Source organism: Cnephaeus nilssonii, assembly GCF_951640355.1.
Source record: "Cnephaeus nilssonii genome assembly, chromosome: 3".
NCBI classification, from domain to species: domain Eukaryota; kingdom Metazoa; phylum Chordata; class Mammalia; order Chiroptera; family Vespertilionidae; genus Cnephaeus; species Cnephaeus nilssonii.
Genome location: NC_137074.1, coordinates 80,305,082 through 80,332,907, shown reverse-complemented (window position 1 = coordinate 80,332,907; position 27,826 = coordinate 80,305,082). Strand labels below are relative to the sequence as shown.

At 45.2% G+C, this 27,826-nt stretch overlaps 1 protein-coding gene across 1 annotated transcript; it reads right to left on the bottom strand.

Annotated features, from left to right (window-relative positions):
- Positions 1–4,480: 4,480 nt before the first annotated feature.
- Positions 4,481–27,467, bottom strand: GABRR3 (gamma-aminobutyric acid type A receptor subunit rho3; the record flags this gene model as incomplete). The annotated part of the gene is given in 9 exon segments (XM_079766336.1): positions 4,481–4,566; positions 4,569–4,649; positions 7,125–7,148; positions 7,151–7,206; positions 18,691–18,770; positions 18,776–18,901; positions 18,905–18,913; positions 24,951–25,014; positions 27,433–27,467. Coding segments are annotated over 9 exon segments (561 nt in total).
- Positions 27,468–27,826: the final 359 nt, after the last annotated feature.

Here is a 27,826-nt window from a genome sequence, read left to right as displayed (position 1 = left end):
CCAGCCATATGCACTATACTGCCAAAAGGTCATTAAAATATTCAACCGCTTTCTTACACCTTACACCAAACAGCTGTTGCCCTTAAAACCCCTCATCAGCCCCCACCTAAGGTTCTGCCTGCAGAGTTCACCCAGAGTAGGTTCTGATTGGTCGGTTTCTATGCCAGTCAGCATCTCCGGGCCTATCTCTGGGCCTGATCAGAAAGGTGGGGCTGATCAGCAGCCCCAGTGGCTGCTGTCGAGGCCCAGAGAGAAAGAGAGGCAAGGGCTGATCAACAGCTTCCATGGACACTGAAGATCAGACCCTGCTTCTCTCTCTGGGCCAGATCCGCAGCCCCCTCGGCAGTCAGTGCTGGGTCGCCGCAACGCCCGCAGCGCGGCAGTCAGTGCTGGACTGACTTCTGTTGTTCGGTTGTCCATTTGTTCACTTTGGATGTTACAGACCCTGGCTCTTTATACATATAGATGGCGTAGACCCTTTTTAGTATTTATTGTGTGCAATTATGGGTTTTAATTATGGCTGTAGAGTAGAATAACATCATCTCTGATGTTATAGCTTCATATACTTATTGAGGATTAAAAGGGATGAGGAAAAGCTGTGAAAGTACTTCATAAAGAAAGACACTGTTACTATGTCTGGTTTTAAGTCTTGAAATAAATGTAGGTAACAAGATTCTTTTTTTATGTGTAAATTTCTGATATTTTTTTGAGGGGGCAACTAAGCAAGAGAAATGTTGCTCTGACCTGTGGTTCTTCAGGGAAGGTGAGACCAAGGGAGGTATTGTGGATAACTATTAATGCTACACAGACCATGTATTTTTTAATCTAATTCTTTTTCTTCTTTATAAAAGCAAAATTCTATTTATTGAAAATGTAACTACACTGGAGTATTAAGAATGTTTAGTGCATTTAAAAATTCTTAAAAGCTTATTTCTCTGCAGTATGTTTTTCAGTGAAAGTATTCTACCTTGCTTTAGAAAGACTCTAAAACATAACCAAAAGAAGGTAAAATGTCAACTAGTATCAGACTTGCTTGGTAGGACTCAAGAAGTCTGATGAGCACAAATAAAGTAACAGTGGAGTCAAAGGAATGGCTTATTGGTGATGTTAGATTTTTTAAGAGGATAGTTGAATATACACTAATGGATATTTATGCTTCCTAATCAGAAGAAATTTCATTGCTATTATTATTATATATATACTGTATATATTATGTGCAGGAAACAATACTTTTGGATTTCTATGCTTCATATGTATCATCACATTTTAATAGCATCAAACATTGCAAAGTATTATTTCCAATATTTTATGTGGCAAAGTTATTGCATCATAACAAAACTAAAGTGGAAAAAGCTGTAAACTATACTTTAATATGTGTCATTGTTCATTGCATGCACTCTTTTGTTTAAATATTGATTTATTTGAAGACTAAGAGCTTTAAAATACTGATTAAAAACATATATTTACTTATGTTAAGAAAAACAAAGAAAGAAAAGAAAGAGAAGAAGGAGGAGAAGGAACAAAAAAATCCTATATAATAAAAGATAATATGCAAATAGACCGAACAGCAGAACAACCGGAACAACTGAATAACCGAACAACCGGTCACTATGACGTGCGCTGACCACCAGGGGGCGTGTGCGGAACATGGCTGGCGTTGGCCGTGGCAGGATGGTGGAGCAGGTGATTGGGGGAACCAGACCAAGGCGGGGTACTGGTCGCTGTCATCGGGGCAAGCCTCTGGTAGTTATTGAAAATTCTTTGCTCCCACACACTGCAGTCCCACCCGGTACTCGCACCTGCTGCCGGCTCTGGAGCCACCACTCACGCCCACTGCCACGCCAGCCCCGCTCACACCTGCAGCCAGTGCCTGGTGCCAGTTCCGATCACTCGGCGCCATCAGCTGGTATGAGTGGCAGCTGCTGACCCTGATAGCCCCTGAGGGCTTCTCCACCTCCCCTGATCTTGATGGGCGATCAGGGGTAGCAGCCGCCGCTCGCACCCACTGCCGGCGATGCCCCACTCACACCTGCTGCTGGTGCTGGCCCCGCTTGCACCCACAGCCAGCACTGGAGCCGCTGCTTGGTGCCATCAGCAGGTGTGAGTGGCAGCTGCTGGCCCCAATCGCCTGAGGGCTTCTCCACTGCCCCCTGCTTCTGAGGGACAATCGGGACCACAGCTGCCACTTGCACCCCCTGATGTTGCCGGCCCTGCTCACACCCGCTACTGGCACCGGCCCCAATCATTCCACGCCATCAGAGGGTGTGAGCAGGGCCGGCACCCTCAGAGAGTGGGAGCGGTGTTGGTGGGAGTGGGGCTGCAGGCAGGCAAAGGAACTGGGGGCCATGGTGGAAGGGTGGGCTGGGGTGCAGAGGATGGGCCGAGACCCACCCCTGTGCCTACCACAGCCTCACGGCCCACAGTTCCTTTCAAGGTGCACGAGTTCATGCACTGGGCCCCTACTATCAAAATGATAACATAGTTATCTCTATGAGGTGGGATTACAAAGGATTTTTCTTTAAACTTTTCTAAATTCTTTTCAAATTATCTACCATTTATTCATTCATTCAACCACAGGTATTGAGCATTTACTATGTGCCAGAGATATATGAATGATCAAAACAAAAAACTATGTTACTTATAAAATCAGAAGAGCAATCAGTATTATGATGATGAATAGTATTATCTGCATAGCACAAAATTGTCTACATAGCACAGAAGCCCAAGCAATGTAGACACATACTGAAGTACAATAGAGCACTTTTTCAGGATCTAAATAACTGAATAGCTGTTGGTCCAGAAAGTCCTTGAGCTTCTCTGTGATGTAGATTTTGGTTTCTCTCTTAATGAGGCAGGCTTTTAGATAACAACTTGATAACCTCTGTCTAAGGAGGCCAGTATGGGAAGAGTAGGATGTGGTGGAGGGTTAGGGGTAGTGGGCAAGGTCAGAGATAGTTGGTCCTGCTGAGAAGCCTGAATTTTGATGTGTTGGAAAAGCACAGGGTGGTTTTGAGCTAGGAAAGAATTATGATTTCTTTTCTAAATATATTTTTATTTATCTCAGAGAGGAAGAGAGAGGGAGAGAGAAATAGAAACATCAATGATGAGAGAGAATCATTAATTGGCTGCCTCTTGCATGCCCCCTACTGGGTATCAAGCCCACAACCCGGGCATGTGCCCTTGACCGGAATTGAACTCGGGACCCTTCAGTCAACAGGCCGACATGCTATCCACTGAGCCAAACCAGCTAGCCAAACATCTTCATGTTTTCAAAAGATCACTCTGCTGCATTGAGAGTAGTCTGCAGGGGTCAAGAATGGAAGCAAGGCTTCTAGGTAGAAGCAGCTGCATGAGGAAAGAAATTATGTACCAGAGGCAGAGCTGGCCACCTGTAAAAAGATATTATTGGCCAAACTAGATGCCTGGTGCATGCACAGGGTTGCGGGGTGGGGTGGTGTCCCTCCGCCCTGCCTGCACCCTCTCTAATCTGGGACCCCTTGGGGGATGTCTGACTGCCGGTTTAGGCCCAATCCCAGGGATCCCAGGGATTGGGCCTAAACCAGCAGTCGGACATCCCTCTCATAATCCAGGACTGCTGGCTCCTAACCACTCACCTGCCTGCCTGCCTGATTGCCCCTAACCGCTTCTGCCTGCCAGCCTGATCACCCCCTAACCACTCCCCTGCCAACCTGATCGACACCTAACTGCTCCCCTGCAGGCCTAATAGCCCCCAACTGCCCTACCCTGCAGGCCTGATTGCCCTCAACTGCTCTCTCCTACAGGCCTGGTCACCTCCAACTGCCCTCCCCTGCCGGCCTGGTCACCCCAGCTGCCCTCCCCTGCAGGCCTGGTTGCCCCCTACTGTCCACCCCTGCCAGCCTGGTCACCCCTAACTGCTCTCCCCTGCAGGCCCAATCGCCCCAAACTGCCCTCTCCTACCAGCCCAATTGCCCATAACTGCCCGCCCCTGCTGGCCATGTTGTAGTGGCCATCTTTTTTTTTTTAAATATATTTTATTGATTTTTTCACAGAGAGGAAGGGAGAGGGATAGAGAGCTAGAAACATCGATGAGAGAGAAACATGGATTAGCTTTCTCCTGCACACCCCCCACCGGGGATGTGCCCGCAACCAAGGTACATGCCCTTAACCGGACTCGAACCTGAGACCTTTCAGTCCACAGGCTGACGCTCTATTCACTGAGCCAAACCGGTTTCGGCGTGTGGTGGCCATCTTGTGGCGGCCATCTTTGTGACAACATCATGGTGGCCATCTTGTGATGATGTCGCGTGAGGTTTGTCCGGCCACGCACACCACATCTCCACGTGGGGACTCGGGCACCGTGACTCAGGCAGAGGGTGGCACGTGGGGGCCCCAGGTGCTGCCCAGCTGCTTTTGTTATATAGGATGGGACCCTTGTTTAGATTCACATCTCTTCACATGTTGCTTTGCGGACAGTAGGTGCACTGCAATTCACTAGTGTTTATGAATTGTCCCCATAAAAGACTTTACCTGTGCTGCTGTAGAAGGCAAATCCACTGGATGCACTGAACTCCTCAATGAAGAATGAGAAAGGGAAATATGCTCATCAGTATTTAAGCACCTGTTTCCACGTCTCCAGTAAAGCATGAGATCCTTTTCATTGTAGGCATCTGAAACAAGAATATAATATTCTTAGAATAAGCTCTTATGAGCTCCATGAGGTCTCTGTATCCTCAGTGCCTGGCCCAATGCCATGTATATGTTAGGCACCAAAACATGGTTGCCAATACCCACACCTACAAAAAGAAAAAATCTCCAAAAATTAGACCCTCATGACTAGCATAGTGTGGAGGCTTTTCTTATGCCCACGTGATGACTTAAAACTCTCCGCATAGCTGCTCCCACGGCTGTGTGCATTGAGTGACGTCACAGCAGTGCCTCACAGTCACTGACCTGACCCCAGTCTCTCGGCCTCTTTAGTTTTATCCTATATAATAAAGCCTAATATGCAAATTGTCCCCTGGATTGGGAGTTTGACCAGTTCGACCGCTCGCTATGATGTGCGCTGACCACGAGGGGGCAGCACGGAACATGGCAGGCATCAGTGACGCGGCGCTGGCAGTGGGTGGCAGTGGAGGCACTACCGGCACTGACTGGCCCCAACAAGAGCGGGACTGTGGCGGGATGGTGGAGCAGGTGAGCAGGCGGCGCCAGGCCAAGGCAGGTGCAAGCGGGGGCCCAATTGCCCCACCAATCGCCCTGCAGACAGCGACCAGTCACTGGCAGGCTCTAATTGCCTGATCGGGACCGGGCCCCAGGCTGGGACAGGGAACTGGGGGTGGGTGGCGACAACCAACCTCTTGTGGCTGCAACTTCTTCCTGGCTACCTGGGGGTGGGGGTGACGGAACGGAGGTGACGGGACGGAGGTGCAGTGAGAATGCAGGGTGTCCGCTGAACTCGCTCTCACTCCCCCTGGTACCCTCCTCCAGGACACCAGGGCTCATGCGCTGGGAAGACCCCAAGCTCAGGTGCCAGGTGCCCATGAGGAGCCTGCCCTGCACCCACACAGCCTCTTCCGGGTGAGCCAGGCCACAGCTGCTGCGACTGCAGGGGCCAGTCGGGCTCCCCATGGGTTTGTGCAGGAGCCAGTCTGCGAGGCCGGCCGGGAGAGAGCGCACTGCCCGCCTGGCTTCCGTGCAGAGCTGCTGGGCGGCCCAAAGGCCCATGTTGCACCCCGGCCCGCGGCATCCAGCCATGCACACCACATCTCCACATGGGGACTCGGGCGCCATGACTCAGGTGGAGGGGGGTGCATGGGGGCCCCAGGTGCTGCCCAAGGCCCAGAGGTCAGCTGGGACCTGCCTTTCCTCACCAGACGCTCGCACTTTGATCACCAGCCAGGCCTAGTGACCGTGTCCGTGCACAAATTTTGTGCACCTGGCCTCTGTAGGTCTATAAAATTCCAAAATGAGCCCTAGCTGGTTTGGCACAATGGATAGAGCATTGCCCTGTGGACCTAGGGGTCCCGAATTCGATTCCAGTCAAGAGCACATGCCCAGGTTGCGGACTCAATCCCCAGTGGGGGCGAGGGTGTGCAGAGGCAGCTGATCAATGATTCTCTGTCATCATTGATGTTTCTATCTCTCTCTCCCTTCATTTCTGAAATCAATAAAAATATATTTTAAAAACTAATCTACCTAATAAAAGAGTAACATGCTAATTGACCTTCGCGACACCCACCAGCCAATCAGGAGCACGTATGCAAATTAAACCAACAAAGATGGCATGTTCATTTGCATATGCAGGTGCCAAGCAGCCGGGGGCAGGGCGGGACGCAGGCATTCCACACCGCCCCAGCCACTCTGGGCCTCTGGGCAGCGTGGGAAAGCAGAAAGGCGACTCCAGCCAGAGTGAAGGTGGTGCCGGCAGCCAGAGAAAGGAAGGCCCATTCTTGCATGAATCTTCATGCATCGGGCCTCTAGTAATAAAATAAAATTCCAAAATGAGCTGAGCTCATAAAGAATTTTCTTCTGTAATCAAATAGTGTTATAAAAGTTTCTAATGGATTTGGGAAGGAGGAAGGAGCATCTGTGTAGGAGACATCCATTGAGATTCCCAGCATTGTAGCCTCATTATGAAAACATGCATTCAATTTTTAAGATGTCATATCAAAAATAGCTGATGGGTGGAAGTGATTGACAGGAGCTGGCTCAGATGTCCTTGACAGGGCTCTGATTAGGGGAGCTATGTCTAGAGCTGGTTTTTAGGGGGGAACCCAAGTGCACTTAATGAAAGATTGTGACTCATATGGGAACATGAATTCCAGTTTTCCAAATTCTGAAAGTCTTTGTCAGTCTCCATTAATGGCATTAACAAGAATGCCCCTTTACAGGGAGCTGTTTCTTTATAACCATTGTGGAAACCGAAAAATATATTATTATCAAAGCATAACTTTTTTTCCTGGATCTTTTCATTTGAGCGACAATTTGCCATCATCCTTGTAAAAGAAAAAGAAAGCAACTACATATTTTGAATAAATAGATTTCAAGATGTTTAAACCCTTAAGAGCACGCTTATTTCCATTCAAGTTTGCGATGGTGTGTTCAGGTCGCGGGTGTGCACTGCACCAGGAAGTGAGACTTACAGCTTTCCAGTTCAAGGGAACAATCTGGCTGCCCAGAGGAAACCTGCTGGAATCCATAAAGCACATGGCTGAGACAGTTACCCTAGAAAAAGAATAAGGAAAGGGAAGCTGTAGATCACTGAACCATATGGCCAAATAAGCGTGCAACTCCGGATCTCCCTTACTGCTTGCTTGTTTTGTGTGCGTTTCAAGAGTGATGCAGAGCAGGCATTGCCATCTTCTATCCAAATGACGCAGCAGGAAGCAAACCCAGGAAGGCGGATGATTTGCCTTAAACACAGAGTTCACGGGTGAATTCCTCCTCTACTAATTGCTGCTGATCTCACCATTTCCTGGTCAGCCCCCTCTGCGTTTTCTGGCTTCCAAGTCTTCAGAGAAACACACTTCAAAGTGAGAATACTTTCAAATAGATTTAAGCATTGTCTGCCTTTGGGAAGACCCAAACTTAAGTAGTTTCTAGTAATAAAGGCTGGATAGTGGTAATCAAAACCTATGGGTAAAGGTTTCGCTCACAAAACAAGTTTACCCAAGGAAATTCTCTTTCCAGGAGAGAGGGAAAACGCCCAGAGCGTTTTCAGTTATACATTTATGAGCACCATGCATAATTCAGGTGCTATTAAGTCAAAGGGCTCGCATACTGATGAGGACTGTTTTTCCAAATTTTATATTCTGCTAGATTTTCCTGGCTTCAGGCAGAGGCTGCGGTGCTATGATCCTACCTCAAAGGAGAAACTCGGTACCCACAATAGCGGATCAGAGGTGCATAAAAGGCCCCTGAGCGTATCTGCAAAAAACAAAGCCAACAGCTGCTCCTACCTCGGTGCCCTCAAGTTAATCAGAGAAGCGGAACTATTTTATCTCCAGTGGGCTGAATTCTACTTTCAATAGTCAGCTAGCAAAATGCCATGCCGGGAGGTGTCTGGGTGACTCTGGGTCACAAAACGTAATCGTTTTGGCATATATCTAGTACTTTAAAGTGGGAAGGACCTCTGAGGCTTTGAGTCTACCTTCTTCATAGTATACATGAGTAAATTTACAACCGAGAAGGTTGGGTGGGTAGTATTTAAGAAAGCATTATTCACAACATTTGTTAAAGAACAGTGAGGAAGACTTTATGGAGGGGGGGTGTTAACGAAAAAACCATTGAAACCTGTAAAGAATTTTAGTGAGTTTATTTGAGCCAAACTGTCGACATATGCCGGGAAGCAGAACCTCAACGAATTGAGATTATGCTCCGAAGAATGGTGGGTTACATCTGTATTTATGCATTGCCATCAAAGGAGGGACATAGGTGGGCTACATGAAATTCATTGGATAAAGTCAAATGGTGGGAAACCCCTGGGATTGGACAAAAAGTAAAATGATGGACACATACTTAGGTGGGTACAGGAACAATTAACAGGATAATGAAGGAATTTGAGGCATCTGTCCTGGCGCCTACCACATTTGGTTGTGCCCCAGGGGCTCCAGCAAAAGAAGGAAGTTACAAGTTACCCAGACATCTCACAGATATGTTATCTTAGAGGCGAAAAGGCAAATGGGCTCAGGAAAGAAGATCTAAGTTGATCTTTGTCAGGGAAGGTATCAGCTTAGGAATGACTGCCCACTATAACCTGTTTGTAGTTAAATATTTAATTTTCAAACCATCCTTTGTGGTTATTCCAGGTCTCTGAGTTTGCAAGACTGCCACGCAGGCCTCCCCTGAGCTTGTCAGGTTAGCATGTGGCTCCTTTCGTCCACACATTCCCCTTTTGGTCATAAATCAATCCAAAGGATGCATTGATGACCAACCTTTTGGTTGGATAATGGAGTCCCACGGTGCTAGGAAGGCTCATTCCTAGGATGTCTCAGTGTCAGCATGTCTTGCTGAACAGGTGGACCACTGGGGATGAGGCAAGACCATAACCTTAGATGGCATTTAAGGTCGAATTATATATTTTAAAAAAGGCAGGTAAATGGGAGGCAGTCAAATCCTATATGTCCTTGTTAAAAAGTATTCTGGATCATTTCTAATTTTGAGCCACCATGATCCGAGTCTTTTTGCTGTTTGTCTTACGTTTTGCTTTTCTGCATCTAATATAACATTTACATATCAAGAACAAAAGTAACAATAGTAAACCAATAACACTGATTAGGAACAGAAAATGTCTAATACTAGACAAGGAAAATTCTAAGGGGAACAAGCATCACAGCTAACCAAAAAACCCTTTACATGTATTATCATAATCTTTTATTAAGCTAATTATGCTTTCCTCCTTCATCCACTGTCATTTGTACCTTATGATATGTTTGGCCAAATGAATTAAGACTCTACTATTTCATTATCTAGAAGCTCTAATTTTCTTCTGGCCAATTAGTTCCCATAAAAATGGCTTCATGGGAAGGAGTTCAATTTCCCAATACATTGGTTTTTCAGTATCAATATTATCACAGATTTTATGAACACCAGGCAAAGTCATTCTGACTATAATTTCAGTATTACACCATATTCTAGTATTATTTAATGTAAACTTGGTGATACTACAGTAAAGATTGCTTTTAACCCTTCCCAGCAAAAACGCCCCTTTCCTATATACTATATTGTTATTCGTTGGGGTAGATACAATAAGCCAGGACTGGGTGAATTCAGTATTCCATATGGATTGAGGGCATAACCATTCACTTTTCCAATTTTCACAGACAGTGAGATGGGTTCACATTGTTTATTATTTTTAAATATGGCCCATCTACTTCCCATTGGAAGTATTCTAGTATTATTGAGGATGGTCCCTATGCCGGCCAGTTGAACTACTGGGAATTTAAGCCTAGGATTTAACTCGCACCTGGGCTTTTAAAAACACAATATTGTAGATCACATTTCCCATTTAAAAATTTCCAAATGCCTGGGGAACCATATGAGTCCCATAAGTGTCTGGCCTGGGCTTCTGCAGCCATTATAGTTGGCCATTGTTTCATAGCCACTTCAGATTCCTTGCATTAGCATAGACAACAGGCCCAGTTGAATTAGGGCACAGGCACGTTCCCATTGTTGGGTTTGGGCATGAGTTTTTATAATCTGTCAAGCCTGTTCTATCCATTAAACTAAGGCTTTATTATCTTCCCATGCTGCTTCCCACTGTTTTTCCTTCTTCCAGAAACAGCATTCCCTCTATGTGACCTATTTGAGATAAAAATCTTTTTCTAATGAATGACATTCTTCATTAGCTACATACAACTTCAGCTTGTCCCGGATACCAAGGCCAGCCCCTACTGCTCCAAGTATTCCCCTTTTGCTTCTTTTAGGGGGACCAATGTTGTTGGATCCACCAGGAATGTTGTTGCCATTGGGTAGCTATGGCTTGGGAGCAGTTAGGGTATACTGAGTGGAGCCCAAAATGTTGAGTTTCCCATGCCATAGTTAAATGGGGAAGGTGACCCCCAAATGAGCTAGAGTTTGAGTATTCCATAGGGCTTCCCACAAGCATCCAGGATGCAAGGATGGAGGGGTAATTATAAACATCTCTACCCACCAAATGATGTCAATAATTTCTGAAATGGGATCCATTGATTTCTTTCTTGTTTCACAGACATCCAGCCACAAGAGCACGGCTGGTGAGTCCGAGGACATGGTATGCTATGACAGATAGGACAGGCTGCTGCAAGCCTTTGGCCATCATATCCAGGTGTTTTTCTTAGCTATTCATCACCCATCTCTATAGCCATACAATATTCATCCAGATTACATCCATATACAATTCTACCAGTGGAATTATCAGGGAAATATTCTTGGAGGTATTTGCCTAAGGTGGGTCCTTTATAATAGATAGAGCCAGAAAACAACAACAACAACAACCAAAGCTTATATTGATAGGAGAAGACCAATGTGTGGCTAACAAGGCATTAATTTCACTATCATACCTGATAACCAGAACATCATTGTATAGTAGGTAGGAAAGGTTAGCAGGTATCTAAGTTAAATTTTTCATATCTAATAAAGAAAGAGGTCTGGGGGGGTAGACATTGTTTCCACTAGGGAACCATAAGGATGATAATAATATGAAAATCATTTTATGTACATTCAATCAGTATCAATCAGATGATATAAAAACAAGCTATCAGTTTGTGAGTATACAGGCCTTGTTGACGTCATCTTGGGATAGCTGTCTGCCTCCGTGGTCAGCGACTTCTCGTCCTTGAAAAGTCTGTGATCTCCGCTGCAGACGGAGATGGTGTCAGAGATGGGAGTAGATGTCCATTCACAGTCAGATGCCTTTTTTAAATGAGAAATGTGAATCCATGAGCTAACTCCTTTAAGCTTAGCTGCACATGGGTTAGTTAGTAATACCTGGTAAGGTCCCCTCCAATGAAGTTGGAGAGTTTTTTATTTGGTGTCTTTTCTAAGACAGCAAATCTCCTGGTTGTAAGCCATGATCTTTGAACGCTTCGTCTCCCGGGAGCGCACTGTGAAATGAATCTGTTACCAATTTGTTAGTTCCTATAATGCAGAATGTCTGCTCTTTACTTTTCCCTATATTCAGGAAACAAGAGATTTAAGAGTCAACAATATTTTAAATAGAATCATAAGAATAATTATCTTCAATTCATTTAGTCCCATAGTTGTTTTTGTTTATTTATTCCTTGAAGTTCTATAAATCTTCATCCAGTTCAAAATATGACCTGCTTAGAAGCCTGCAAGTTAGAGTAAATCTGAGTCCTTTTCATGGATTTTTCTAGACATATATACCTACAAATGCATCAGAATAAAGCTGTCCACAAATGACAAAAATTTAAAAGTGGCATGGTTATAGATTTGATAAAAACTTTGCTTTTCTATAAAATATAACATTCCAAGACAACAACTTCTTGGTAAGTAATAATCCCTGTAAAATGACATAGAGAATAATATAAAATTTGTATACCTTTAGATTCAATTATAATTTCAACATATAAAGAATAATATGTAAGAGTTTAAAATGAGGCACATGGCTTATTGCAAGCAGTGTATTGAGCATTGAAAATAATACATAAACTCCCAATATGTGAAACGCAAATACCCAGAGTATCACTGGCAGACGCCCCCACAGGGAATCATGACTCTTGGCTTGCCAGTGTCCCTGACTGGACACATGCTACCCTCCTAAAGTTTCCTGTTTGAACTTGGCTCTGAGAATCTCTGAAAGTTTCTTTCTGAAGCAGAGTGCCTTAACAACGCACGTGACCTGTCCTTGCTCTTGATTGGAGCTCAGGCACACGGTCTTTCCCGATTGGCTAATTCAAAGGGAGGGGTTGGCCCTTGCTCTTTCAAGGGAAGAAGCAAACCATGCGGCCAACATGGCGGCTGCCAAGTCACAGTCCAAAATGGAGGCTGTCTAAACTATTCTTTGACAGAGAAGATGATTTGTTTATTCTCACAACAAATAAGGAAAGAGCAAACCAAATCCCTAAAAGATAGACAGCCACAATTATATTTTCAGACAAACAGACAGAAATCTCACTAGCTGTTTCTGGAGGCTGAACCCTGAGAGGGAGAGCAAGAAGAGCCCCCAAGATTAATAAGAATTCTTGGCAGCTGCTGGGACGTTCTTGCAATCTCTCTCACGCTTTCAACCCCACCACACACAACTAGGCTTCCCCAAAGCGGGAGTTGCCTCTTCTTTCAACAAATTAAACAACAACAAAGAGACACAAAAACATCAACACTCTTATACAGGTGCGCAGAAAACACACTAAGAATTTACACCAGAGAATGTCTAGCATTAAAATTACCAAAGCAGTGTCTTTTGTCCCCGGTTCGGGAACTGCCTCTCTCTAGAATTTCAGTACATTCCCAAAGGACTATTCAAAAATGGCTGTAGACATTTGTTAACTTCAAAATAGTTCTGAAACAGTCTCTGAAAATCTTTTTTATTAATTTCCATCTTATTGGAAGAAAATTTTTTCTTAGAAGCTTCTAGTTTCCAAATCAAGATACGCTTCCCATATACTCATTCACTTTAATTTCAGAGCCGGCATTTTTTTTTTTTTTTTTTTCTGCATGCAAAATATTAACATAGGTACCCCAAACAAACTGCATTTTTTTTTCTTTCTTTTTTCTGGCCATTCCTCAGTTAATATTTTCTAGTTAAATTTTCTCATTTCTGTTAAGTACTTGCAAGTAAAGGCTTCTTATCAGGAGTGTTAAATGAGGGCTGGGGTCTTGGGAGCTTCTAGCCTTGGAGGCACAATTTCCCATGTTAAATTTTTTTTATTTTTGGATATCTGTAGTCTGAGCAAACTTTAGATATGTTATGTAGTAGGTCAAATGTGGCCTCAGTTTCTCTCCCGGCTGTCTAAAACCACAAAAATTTTTGGGGCCCGGGCAGACCAAACCTTATGGTGGCCCCCTAGAAAAGCCATTTAGCAGTTGTGTCGGAACTTCCAGATGGGGCTCCTGCATTTCTGACACTTCCACAAAATTCTTAGTCATCTAAGAACACCTCAGAATCGGACTATTCTTTAAAAATAAAGAAAATGTTGCCCCTTTATCTTCGGAGCTGAATGAGTTCAGCTCATTTATACGGCGAAAGTTACTTTTGCTCAGACTCTCAGCAATTCCAATTGAAAAGCCAAAATCAAAACCAGCCACCCATTTTTTTTTCTCCAGTCCCGCCTTAGCCTGGGTTCTGCCAACCCTTAACCTGGTTCCACCTCGAGGATTTTAAAACAGCTCAAATAAAGTCAGACCCTCTACCAAAGCGAGGGAAGGTCCTGGATCCAAGAGACGACTCACCCACGTTCACCCAATGGGCGGAGAACCGGTGGGCTCAAGGGGCCCTTTGCTGGATCCTAGCTCCAAGTCCAAGTCCATAGGATGATCCTGGGTGAGTTTTCTTTGGAATCCTGCCGACTACGCCAAGTAATGTTAACGAAAAAACCATTGAAACCTGTAAAGAATTTTAGTGAGTTTATTTGAGCCAAACTGTCGACATATGCCGGGAAGCAGAACCTCAACGAATTGAGATTATGCTCCGAAGAATGGTGGGTTACATCTGTATTTATGCATTGCCATCAAAGGAGGGACATAGGTGGGCTACATGAAATTCATTGGATAAAGTCAAATGGTGGGAAACCCCTGGGATTGGACAAAAAGTAAAATGATGGACACATACTTAGGTGGGTACAGGAACAATTAACAGGATAATGAAGGAATTTGAGGCATCTGTCCTGGCGCCTACCACATTTGGTTGTGCCCCAGGGGCTCCAGCAAAAGAAGGAAGTTACAAGTTACCCAGACATCTCACAGATATGTTATCTTAGAGGCGAAAAGGCAAATGGGCTCAGGAAAGAAGATCTAAGTTGATCTTTGTCAGGGAAGGTATCAGCTTAGGAATGACTGCCCACTATAACCTGTTTGTAGTTAAATATTTAATTTTCAAACCATCCTTTGTGGTTATTCCAGGTCTCTGAGTTTGCAAGACTGCCACGCAGGCCTCCCCTGAGCTTGTCAGGTTAGCATGTGGCTCCTTTCGTCCACAGGGGCTACAATAATGGGGCCTTTTATTTATTTATTTTTATTTTATTGTTTAAAGTATTACAAATAGTAGTATATATATCTCCTTTTTTTCAATAATGGGGCTTTTTAATAAGAGAGAGGATGGGGCATAGCTCCAAATATAACAAAGGAAAGTGAGCATTTATAGCCGAGGAGCAGGATGGGAATCAGTGGGTAGAAAATTACTCAGAGGGCCCAGCTGGCTCAGTGGTTGAGTGTTAATCTATGAACCAGGAGGTCACAATTCGATTCCCGGTCTGGGTTGTGGGCTCAATCCCCAGTAGGGGTCTTGCGGGAGGCAGCCGATTAATGATTCTCTCTCATCATTGATGTTTCTATCTCTCTCTTCCTCTCTGAAATCAATAAAAATATATATTTTTTTAAAAAAGAAGGACAAATAGCTTCAAGTAAGTAAAAGCCAAAGGATACTCTTTTAAAAAAAGAAAAAGAAAAGAAAATTACTCAGAAGAAACCTCAGGGGTCAGGAGAGATTATGGCTAAATGGATGTTGATGAAGGCAGGCCTGGGTGACCGGTCATCACCTTGGGTGTGGGGGGCGAGGATGAGGACCCTGATCGGATACGCAGGGTGATCAGATACTGAGGATGGGGGGTTCCGGCTAAATTGACTTGTCAGACACAAACACAAAAAGCGCAGAAGGCAGGGTCTGGGTGAGGAGAGAGATGAGAGGAGCCTGAGCAGAGTTCGGTCAAGAAAAGAATTTTGCCAATAGCTGGAACCAGGTGACCTGGCTCTGGGCCTGGACTGGCTCCGCTGTTGGCTGGATTAGCTGTGCAGACAGTAATTTTGAGTTCTCCTGTGTTCCGGGACTCCCCCAAACCACTCTCGAGTTCAGTGATTAGCTAAAAGGAGTCGCAAGAACTCATCAAAGCTGTTATATTAACAGTTACAGTTTACTGCAGTGAAAGGATACAGATTGACATGGACAATGGAAGAGGTGCCTAGGGCAGGGTCCAGGAGAGACCAGGAAGAGTTTCCACCTGTCCTATTCCAGTGGAGTTACGTGGACAATGCTTCATTCTCCTAGCAGTGATGTGTGACAGCACCCACGGAGTACTGCCAACCAGGGACCGTCCAAACCTTAGGGTCCAAAGAATCCCGTGAGGGCTGGGCGCATCGGCATGGCTGAGTGTCTCCAGCTCCCCCAGAGGGACCATCACGTGTGGTCAAGGCCCCTGTCATACATCACATAGACAATCTGTTGTAGCCCAAGGCCTCGGCTAAACAAAGACACTCTTATCAGACAGGATGTTCCAAGGGCTTAGAAGTTACCTCCCAGGCACTGGGCCAGGGCCCAGTCTTTGTTTGGAATATGCAGGCTATGGACAATCAACCAAGTTACTTCTTAAGGGACATCCTTTCATCGAAATAATCAACTTAAAACGGTTGATTCCTAGTGAAGCTTGACTCTAGTACTTATCAGTCCTACTTTACTCCTAATTTCAAGTGCTATTGAAAGTAGTACTTTCCTTTCATCACATTTTTTAAAACATTGACAGCCTTCGTGAAATGTCTGGCAATAGCACCTTTGTACTTAAGTGAACAAGGTGTGTTTAATGAACAAAAATAATCTACATTAGTTTTTTATGGCCACTGAAACAAATTACCACAAACTTGGTGGCTTAAAACAACAGAAACCATTATCTCACAGTTCTGGTGACCAGAAGTCTAAAATCAAGGTGTCAGAAAGGCCCTGCTCCTTCCAGAGGCTCTGGGGGAGGGACAGGGGATCTTTTTTCTGCCAAGGGCCATTTGAATATTTATAACCTCATTCACAGGCCGAACAAAATTACCAATTTAAAAATTAGCCTGAGGGTAGGGGGAAGGGGGCAAGATCAACCAAAGGACTTGTATGCATGCATATAAGCATAACCAATGGACACAGACACTACCGAGGGTGAGGGCACGAGCAGAGGGGTGGCGGGGAGGACATTGGAGGATAAGAACATATATGTAATACCTTAATCAATAAAGAAATAGAAATCTGCAAATAAAAAAACAAATTAGCCTGCTATATTTGCTCTAACATTTCATTAGCTCACCCCATATGCCTTGGCAGGGCCAGATCAAATGATTTCGAGGGCCTTATACGGCCTGGGGCCAGACATTCCCCACCGCTACTCTAGGGAGAAAATTCATTCATTGCCTTTTACCCCTTCTGGCCGCTGCCAGCATTCCTGGGCTGGAGGCTGCATCACTCAGTCTCTGTCTTAATGGTCACATTGCCTCTGCTCTTCCTTTACCTTTTCCTCATAAGAATACTTATCATTTCAATAGGGTCCCAACCAGATAATCCAGGAAAATTTCCCTATCTCAAGATTCTTAACTTAATCACATCTGCGAAGATCCTTTTACTGCCATATACAGTAACCTTGATAGATTCCAGGAACTAGGATATGGGTATCTTTGGGGAGCCATTTATTTCAGCTTGCTTCAGTATCTTTCTGGGATTTCTAAGACATGAAAAAAATTAAATTGCTTAGATTTACCAAACATTTTTTAGAATTATTTATGATAAGCTACTCGGGACTCATTAGGCTAAAATGACATATGGTACATTAAAAATGGAGAACTGTTATAGCACAGTGTCAGAACTAATGTTTTGAATAAAAACACCTGAAAAGGAAGTGAGGAATAAGCAGGAATTTATATGATGACTAGACCTTCCAATGAAAAATGAAGGAGATTGTTAAGAAAAGTATTCAGCTAGTCTAAGATTGCTTGGTGGGGTGCAGAGATGGGGTGAAGTTGGTGAGGAGGAAAAGCAATTTTACAAACCTATAAAATTGTGTGCCAGACCTTTAAGGGTTTCCATAATTCATCTCCACTCTATTTGTCCAACCTTACTAGTATTTCCTATCATTCTCCAGCATATGCCCAGAGTGGGTTTAGTTAGACTAAGAAACCATTCTTTAAAATCTAGAAGTTAGCCCTGGCCAGCATTGCTCAGTGGTTAGAGCAGCGGCCCTCACACCGAAGGGTTGAGAGTTCAATTCCCAATCAAGGACACATACTTGGGTTGTAGGTTCAATCTCTGGCCCCAGTTGGGGTGCATGTGGAAGGCACCCAATCGGTGTGTCTCTGTCATTCTCATGTTGATGTTTCTCTCTGTCTCTGTGTCTTTGTCTCTCTCTCTGTCTGTCTCTCTGTCTCTCTATTCTCTCTCTCTCTCCCTTCTACTCTCTCTAAAAATCAATGGAAAAAATATCCTTGGGTGAGGATTAACAACAAAAACAAAAAATCTGGAAGTTAAACCAGGAAAAAAAAAATCACATCTTTTACTTGTGTCCTAATTTCCAGCATCACTAAACAGACAGCGGTGTTGAGTTTAGTGTGAAGTAAGACCAGCTTTGTTGTACACCAAGCATGTCAAACTCGCAGCCTGTGGGCCGCATATGGCCCACAATGAATATTTTTGCGGCCCAGTCAATATAACGGTATGTAAGAAACGTTTTAATAAAAATTTTGTAACTTAATTTTTACAATAGCCTGTTATACGTAATTATTAATATCGAACTACAACGTTCACTAATAACTGATTACTGTAATCGTGTTGCATTCATTTCCCTTATGGGCCTTATGCACAGGTGCACCATTTCTCTCCACTAATACTAGCAGTGAATATTTTAGCAGCCGATTGCCACATCATTAGTCTTGTACTGATTTGTTTGGTGTGCACAACAGGAAATATTTCGCTTTTGGAGAACAAAAAAAATAGATTCATTTGCATTATGCTTATTAATTTGTGCCGTTATTCAGAATCTGGTAAGTTAATGTTCAAGAAAAAAATATTAATTTTTATTAAAATGTTCTATTATTTTATGTTAACAATTACTCATCTATTTCAGCCCTCTGTATTCAGCATGTCTCTATCGAAGTAAACCTACGTTTCTATGAAAATGGAAGCTTTTGCTTTTTTGCGGCCCACATAAACTTAAACCTTGTTTATTTGCCCCGTGTTAGCCTTTGAGTTTGACATGCATGGTGTAGACAGTCGTGGGACAGGAAGTCCATGGCACAGACAGCCCTCCTCACTTGAGACTGAAGAGGGCATTGCCATCAGGGTGTATGCACAGCATGGTGTTCTCCACAGTCATATTGTGGATGAAGGATCTTTAGAATGGACAAAAAAGGTATCAGGCACCCAAATATTTTTTATCAATTTATGATCAAAAGTCATGCTTTTGTTTGTTGTGCTAGGGAAGGAGAGCCTTTCATCTTTCCAGTAATCTATATATATAAAAAGCTAAGTGTCCATCTATCCGACTGGTAGCTATGACACGCACTGACCACCAGGGGGCAGATGCTCAATGCAGGAGCTGCCATGATGTGAACTGGCCATTTAAAAATAAACAGTACCACGAACCTGGCACTGACAAACCAACACTTGGCTTCCCCGAAGTGGGACACAGACCCCACCACCACCCCAGAGTGACACCCCATCAAATTGCAACCGATGCTGCCAAGACCCCCTGGCGCAAATGCGGCCCACAGCCTAGCCCAGCCCAGAAACAGTTACTGTGGGCGCCGGGTAATGATGTCATGTAGCAACGTCCGGCTTTCTCTCCCTAGCAACGACTAGCCTCCTTGTAGTTTCTTCAGCCCAGGAACACAACTTGCTTGATAGCCAGGTACAAACATTTCACACTTTAACCAAATGTCTGTGAAGTGTTTTCCCATGCCTCATCTCATTTGATCCTCACAGAACTCCTGGAATAGGTAGATAGGAGACTCGGTGGAATCCTATTTTCTTTTCATTAGCCAGAAAACGGAGATTTAGAAAATTTAGAAACTTGACCCGACTGAAAAGAAGTAAGAAATGGTGAAACTTGAAAAAGTAGATGGAGAGGAGAAACCAAGATGGTGGCATAGGTAAACACCTAACCTGCAGCCTCGCACAACAATTTCAAAAATACAACTAAAAGTCAAAACGGACATTATCCAGAACCACAGGAACGCTGGCTGATTGAAACGCCCACAACTAGAAGGAAAGAGAAAACCACAAGGAAAATCAGAGAAGCCGTAAAAGCCTGAGGTATGGAGACACGGGCGGAGACACGGGCGCGCGCACGTGCGGGGAGGATGGAGCCGGAGAGGACGGGGCGGCTGACGGCCTGGCCGGCGTTCTCTAGTGGGAAGGAGATAAAAGCTCCAGATTGCGCTGAACCCCAGCTCCGACTGCACTGAACCCCAGTTCCGGGCGAGACCCTGGGAAGCCAGGCTCATACTGGGGGAATCTGGGCTGTGGGGCAGAGGTGCAGAGAAGCGGCGAAAGGCAGAGCACTGGAGGCGCGCACGGGAATGCGCGCAGAGGATGGGCTGTTGACTGTGCCGCTGGATTGCCCTGGTGGGAAGGAGACAAAAGCGCCAGACTGCGGTGAGCCCCAATTCCGACTACACGGAAACCCAGTTCCGGGCGAGAATCTGGGAATCCAGATTCATTGGGGGAGAGACTAGACTGTTTGGCAGCGGGCGAAATTCCAGGGCACCTTTCTCTCAGAGGTGCTTGCAGGGAGTACAGAGGGACACTGAGGGACACTGAGACCCAGGAACCTCATAGGGCGGGGTTGACGGGAAGCCAAGGCTGTAGGCTCCACCCTGAAACTCCGCCCCATCCAAGCTGAGCACAGAGGCTTTTACAATTTTGCAAGTCTAGTTGAATAAGGCTGTCTCCCGGCGTAGACACAGCTGATCCTCACAGCCAATTGGCCTGGAGGTCAAATCCTCCCAGTGTACAACAGCAATCAAGGCTTAACAACACCAAGACTTTGCACTCAGCCCACAAAGGGGGATACCAAGAGCGACCACCTAGGGAGATTGGGGAAGCTGAGCTACCAGCCCCTATAGGTCACTGACCACACAAAACCACTCCATCAACACAGGGAGGCAGCCAAAATGTGGAGACACCAAAGCAGGTCACGAATAGAAGAGATGGAGGAAAGTAAACTAATGGACGACACAGTGTTCAGAACCACATTTATAAGGTTACTCAGGAATCTTCTAAAAACCGCTGATAAACTTGAAGAGACCTTCAAGGACCTTAATGAGAATACCAAAAAAATGGAAAAGGACCAGTCAGAAATTATGCATACACTGTCTGAAATAAAGAATATACAGAAACTCAACTGTAGATCACCATACCCAAAGAGTCAAACCAAAGATCTGGAACATGAGGAAGCAAAAACCACCCAACCAGAGAGGCGGAAAGTAAGAAGAATCCAAAAATGTGAGGATAGTGTAAGGAGCCTCTGGGACGGCTTTAAGCATACCAACATCTGAATTTTTGGGGTGCCAGAAGAAGAGAGAGAGCAAGACGCTGAAAACCTATTTGAAGAAATAATGACAGAAATCTTCCCCCACCTGGTGAAAGAAATAGACTTATAAGTCCAGGAAGTGCACAGAACCCCAAACAAGAGGAATCCAAAGAGGACCACACCAAGACACATCATAATTAAAATACCAAGGGCAAAAGACAAAGAGAGAATCTTGAAAGCAGCAAGAGAAAAACAGTTAGTTACCTACAAGGGAGTACCCATACGACTGTCAGCTGATTTCTCAACAGAAACTATGCAGGCCAGATGGGAGTGGCAAGAAATATTCAAAGTGATGAACAGCAAGAACCTACAACCAAGATTACTCTACCCAGCAAAGCTATCATTCAGAATTGAAGGTCAGACGAAGAGCTTCACAGACAAGAAAAAGCTAAAGGAGTTCATCACCACCAAACCACGATTACATGAAATGCTGAAGGGTATTCTTTAAGAAGAGGAAGAAGAAAAAAAAGGTAAAGGTAAAAATTATTAACAACAAAAAGCCCTGGGTCTGGGAGAGGCCACGCGCCTCTGGGTCCGGGTGAGGCCACGTGCCTCTGGGTCCGGGGGAAGCTAGATCCCGGGTCCGGGCGAGGCCGTGTGCCCCTGGATCCGGGTGAGGCTGGGTCCCAGGCCCGGGAGAGGCCACACGCCCCTGGGTCCGGGTGAGGCCATGCGCCCCTGGGCCCAGGTGAAGCTGAATCCTGGGTCTGGGCGAGGTCGTGTGCCCCTGGATCCGGGTGAGGCTGAGTCTCGGGTCCGGGTGAGGCCGTGGGCCCCTGGATCCGGGTGAGCCTGGGTCCCGGGTCCGGATGAGGCCGTGGGCCCCTGGATCCGGGTGAGCCTGGCCCCAGGTCCGGGTGAGGCCGTGGGCCCCTGGATCTGGGTGAGCCTGGGTCCTGGGTCCGGGTGAGGCCGTGGGCCCCTGGATCCGGGTGAGCCTGGGTCCCGGGTCCGGGTGAGGCCGTGGGCCTCTGGATCCGGGTGAGCCTGGGTCCCGGGTCCGGGTGAGGCCGTGGGCCCCTGGATCCGGGTGAGCCTGGGTCCCAGGTCCTGGTGAGGCCGTGGGCCCCTGGATCCGGGTGAGGCCACGCGACCCTGGGTCTGGGAGAGGCCACGCGCCCCTGGGTCCGGGTGAGGCCACGTGCCCCTGGGTCCGGGGGAAGCTAGATCCCGGGTCCGGGCGAGGCCGTGTGCCCCTGGATCCGGGTGAGGCTGGGTCCCGGGTCCGGGTGAGGCCGTGGGCCCCTGGATCCGGGTGAGCCTGGGTCCCGGGTCCGGGTGAAGCCGTGGGCCCCTGGATCCGGGTGAGCCTGGCCCCGGGTCCGGGTGAGGCCGTGGGCCCCTGGATCCGGGTGAGCCTGGGTCCCGGGTCCGGGTGAGGCCGTGGGCCCCTGGATCCGGGTGAGCCTGGGTCCTGGGTCCGGGTGAGGCCGTGGGCCCCTGGATCCGGGTGAGCCTGGGTCCCGGGTCCGGGTGAGGCCGTGGGCCCCTGGATCCGGGTGAGGCCACGCGACCCTGGGTCTGGAAGAGGCCACGCACCCCTGGGTCCGGGTGAGGCCACGTGCCCCTGGGTCCGGGTGAGCCTGGGTCCCGGGTCTGGGCGAGGCCGTGTGCCCCTGGATCCGGGTGAGGCTGGGTCCCAGGCCCGGGTGAGGCCACGCGCCCCTGGGTCCGGGTGGGGTCATGCGCCCCTGGGTCCGGGTGAAGCTGAATCCTGGGTCTGGGCGAGGCCGTGGGCCCCTGGATCCGGGTGAGCCTGGGTCCCGGGTCCGGGTGAGGCCGTGGGCCCCTGGATCCGGGTGAGCCTGGGTCCCGGGTCCGGGTGAGGCCGTGGGCCCCTGGATCCGGGTGAGCCTGGGTCCCGGGTCCGGGTGAGGCCGTGTGCCCCTGGATCCGGGTGAGGCTGGGTCCCAGGTCCGGGTGAGGCCGTGGGCCCCTGGATCCGGGTGAAGCCGTGCCCCTGGGTCCGGCCGAGACCAAACCAGAGGGAGTCGGACCTGCATTACCACCATTTGTCCACCATCCAGAGCTGAGGGGTCAGTGCTGACATGTACTCATAAGGAACTGGTGGACATTGATATTGGGTCTCAAAAGAACTGTTGGTCCAGAAAGAAACTCACTACAGACTGATTCATTTGCCTGTCAGCATAACTATTATTGCTCGTCACACATTCAATTCTTATAAGTATATCTCTAGTGACACATGATTTCGCTCATCTAGGGGAAATGATGAACAACATAGACTGATGAACAAGAACAGAACCAGAAACAAGGAGGCATCGATCGGACTATCGGGCCTCAGAGGGAGGTTAGGGGAGGGGGGGGGAGGGGGGAGAGATCAACCAAAGGTCTTATGTGCATGCATATGAGCCTAACCAATGGTTAAGTTCAACAGGGGGTTGGGGCATCCATGGGGAGGGGTGTGGGATGGGAATGGGGGGATGAGGACAAATATGTGACACCTTAATCAATAAAGAAATTTTTAAAAATTAAAAAAAAATTATATTAAAAAAAAAAACAACAACAAAAAGACATCAAATACATACCTACCAACAAGTGAATCTAAAAATCAAGTGAATAAAAAAATCTGAAGGACAGAATGGACTGGTGAATATAATAGAATCAGGGACATAGAAAGGGAGGCGACAGACAATTCTCAGGGGGAAGGGGGTCTGAGGGGTGCAGGAAGAGGTTGGACAAAAATCTTACACCTATGGATGAAGACAGTGGCGGGGGGGTAAGGGTATGTGGTGGGGTGGGGAATCAGGTGGAGGGGAGCTATGGGGGGGGGAAGAGGAACACCTGTAATAATCTGAACAATAAATATTTATTTTTTTAAAAAGTAGATGGAAAGAGTGATTCATATATAAGAATATACATCAATTAGGTAAGTACAAGGAAATGGACCTTGAAAATTTGGAATCATAAAGCATCCTCTATTTGGTATAGAAAAAATAAATAGGCTACACAAAGTTCTGAGACATTAACAAATTAACAGAATAGCAATAGGTAAAAAGGAAATATATCTGAAAACAAATAATGTATATGCTTGTGCATATGTTAGACATGGTAATAAACATTATTTCTTAAAGTTAAATCCTGAAAAACCCTAAAATTAGTTAAATGAAAAATGGCTCTGGTAATTATGTAGATAAGGAAGGTCATCCTAAGGAGTAGAGAAAATGAAGTGGAAAAAAAATTATGGTAGGAAACATTAAAACAAAAATAGTTAAAATTATTTAAAAATAAAGCGATTGCCCTGGCCAGCTTGGCTCAGTGGATAGAGCATTGGCCTGCGGACTGAAGGGTCCTGGGTTTGATTCCAGTCAAGGGCACATAGCTAGGTTGCAGGCTCAATCCCAACCCCAGCTGGGGCACATGCAGGAGTCAACCAATCAATGTGTCTCTCTCATATTGATGTTTCTCTCTCTCTCTCTCTCTCTCTCTCTCTCTCTCTCTCTCTCTCTCTTTCTTGTTCTTCCTCTCTCCCCTCCTTTCCACTCTCTCTAAAAATCAATAGAAAAAAATATCCTCGGGTGAGGATTAATAAAAAATTAAAAATAACAATAATAATAATTAAAATATTGGAAGCAATCCATCATGTATAGTTCAGTTGTCTATCATTTTATAGGTAAGGGTTCATGGCTGTGATTTCATAGTTCATATATATTATGATCATCCTTTCTTCTTGTATAGTTGCTCCTGGTTCATGTTACATAACAGATCGTGTTGTCTTACAGTGCTCCACCACTGTAAAGCCATTAGAAGGAAAAAGGAGAGTAGGAGAGGGATGAGAATTGGAGTCAAGGGCAGAAAGAAGTAGATAGAAGAAAGTAAAACAACCACAACTTTATTAAGCAAAGTAGGAAAAATAAACAACATACATAATTAAAATGATGTGTGAAAATACCAGTGATTTTGACACTATTGAGTCTTCATCCTTTCAGAAAAAAAACAGCACCTCATGGAGAAACTGACCACGTTAACCTCTGAAATGCTGGCAATGCTTTCAAGCTGGACATCTATTCCCACTGGCACGGAGACCCTTCCGCAAGAAGAATGGGCAATATTCTGAGAAGTGACTAAAATTATTTTCATTCAAAGCAGAGAGAAAGCAGTGTTAAAAATATGTTTTCAAGATTTTTAAACACATTTCTCCGTTACCTACTGATTTATTATACATTCAATTATAATAATAAAGGCACATGCCTAAATAAATGTTATTCCAATAATCATTACACATTTGCTTGGGAACAATTCAATATTTTCCCTCTTATAGTGTACTTACAGTACAAAAGTGGTGTTTCCAATTTTTTTTGTTTTGGGGTTTTTGTTTTTTAACTAGTAGTGATTTAAAAAGGAATAACATTTTGACAGCATTGCCTAGGAGTATGTAGAATTCTATATCTTTTATGGGAAATGATGATATGTTATAGTCAGGGAGTGGAGAGGTCATGGGGTTCCTGACTCTGGGAAAGGTGGGAGCCTTTACTCTCCTGCTAGAAAACCAGCCTCCTTCGCTTGGGCGGGGCGTGGCAGGCCAGAGAACAGGGATGACAGGGCAGCCGTACACGGGGACGCACACGCTGAGAAATGGCCCTTCCCAGGTGGTCAGTAACCACAACCTGCTTTTAGGATGAAGCAAACATTCTTAGAAATGCGTTAGAGGAGAATATACTCAAAGTCAGAATTGCAGCAACTTCAGACAGAGAACTGCTGAGCTATGCTTGCAGTTGGTCCTCAGAATCAGGTTCATGGGCCCAGAGAACCTGAATGATGATGCAAGAGAATCCAGTCCAGACTGAGACCAAGGCATTTCCTTGTTGCACCTCACAAAGGGGCTCACCAGTTCCTGTGTAAGAGGTGCTGATGTTAATAACTTCATTATTCACACCCAGGCTGGTGTGGCTCCGTTGGTTGGGTGTCGTGCCGTGCCCGGAAAGGTTGTTGGTCTGAAACCCGGTCAGGGTGCTTGCCCAGATTGCAGGTTTGACCCCTGGTAGGGAATGTGCAGGAGGCCACCAAAGGATGTTTCACTCTCATCAGTGTTTCTCTCTCCCTCTCCCTTCCTCCTTCTCTAAAAATCAATAAAAATATCTTTAAAAACAAAAATAATTTCAGTATTTTTAAATAATAATAAATTTAATAAAAATAATAAATATTCAGTATTATGTATGAAATTTAATGCATATGTGCTAAAATATTTTATATAATTATACATATAGTCTTCATATGTTTTCTTTTCATAGGGCCAATTCTCAATTAAATTTTATTGTCTCTGCATAGTCTTGAGTTGAAAAATACTTTCTTTTTTATCTTCTTTAAAATTTTATTTTATCGTTTAAAGTATTACAAATAGTAGTACATATGTCAAAAAATACTTTCAATTATTGTTGAAAAATAGAAATCTTGCTCTTTTTAGTACTGGCTATTTCAGTCAGTATTCTGGGATTTCAAAAAGTCAGGACAGAAAAGCTTCCTTACTAAAAATCAATGAATGTCTGGATGTGCCACATGAGACATATATGTGCATATCATTCAATAAAGCACTGAATTATTGTGTTTTAAATACACAAAACATTATAAAACAAGATGTGCCTTGCCAGTCCCTGTCCAACATCTGTGACTTCCCCATTGATTGGCTCATGTTGCCTTCACTTTATCAACACAGATTCCCTTTCCTCTTTCATGAGTCTGACCCTCCATCTCATTCCTACAGCTGGCCAGGCATTGGGCCTGCCACTCACCTATATTCTACTTCAAGTTTCAGGAATACCTTACCTGCATCTTTTTTAAAAAATATATTTTATTGATTATAGAGAGAAAGGGAGAGGGAGAGAGAGATAGAAACATCAATGATAAGAGAGAATCATTGATTGGCTGCCTCCAGCACGCCCCCTACTAGGGACCGAGCCCGCAACCCAGGCATGTGCCCTTGGCCGGTATCGAACCGGGGACCCTTCAGTCTGCAGGCTGATGCTCTATCCATTGAGCCAAACCAGCTAGGGCCCTTACCTGTATCTTAACCACCAACTGCTTCCTGCCACATTGGACTAATTACTTTCTACAGCATTAATAATGACAATTCTGTAAATAATATTGTTTAATGATATTATGATTAAGCATTAACTTGGTAACAACTCAGTATTACTTCTTTATAGGATTCAGCTCTGATGGTTTCTGTTTGCTTCTTCTCTGTAATTAGTAGAGATATCAAAATAAAAATTCCTACTTACCTGGCAGGGGAGATACCGTGATCACGAAGGTGGTTTTCCCAGGCGAGGCTTATCCATTGCACTCCGGATGTGCTGACCCCTGCGATTTCCCCGAATGTGGGAAACTCGACTGCGTAATTTGTGGTAGTGGGGGACTGTGTTCACGCTCTCCCCTGAAAAAAAATTTTAAAAAAATATAAATACAAAATAAAAATTCATGGAAAGATCTCATCCATGACTCTACTTGCCTTTCAGTATGAGTAACTCTTCCCATTAAGTCCATTACTCCAAGGGAATGAGAGGTTTGGAGAGGCAGCACAATATTCTGAACAAAATTCTGGCATTAGAGTCACAGACTGGAGTTTGAACCCAGCTCCCTACTCATACTGATCTGGGGTAAGTAACATCCCTGAGCTTAGTTTCCTCACCCATAAAACCCAAGCAGCAATATCACCTTGGAGGCTTGTTTGAAGATTAGAAGTAATACACAGTAAACTTAATAAATGACACTAAATGAATGCTAATGCTACTGCAATTAGGCAAAAAATGTGAGCCTGCCCCTAGAAATGCAAGCAACTACTCCCAATCCTACACTCAAACATTTAGATAATCAGTCAGTTTCTCACTGAAAAATGACATAGT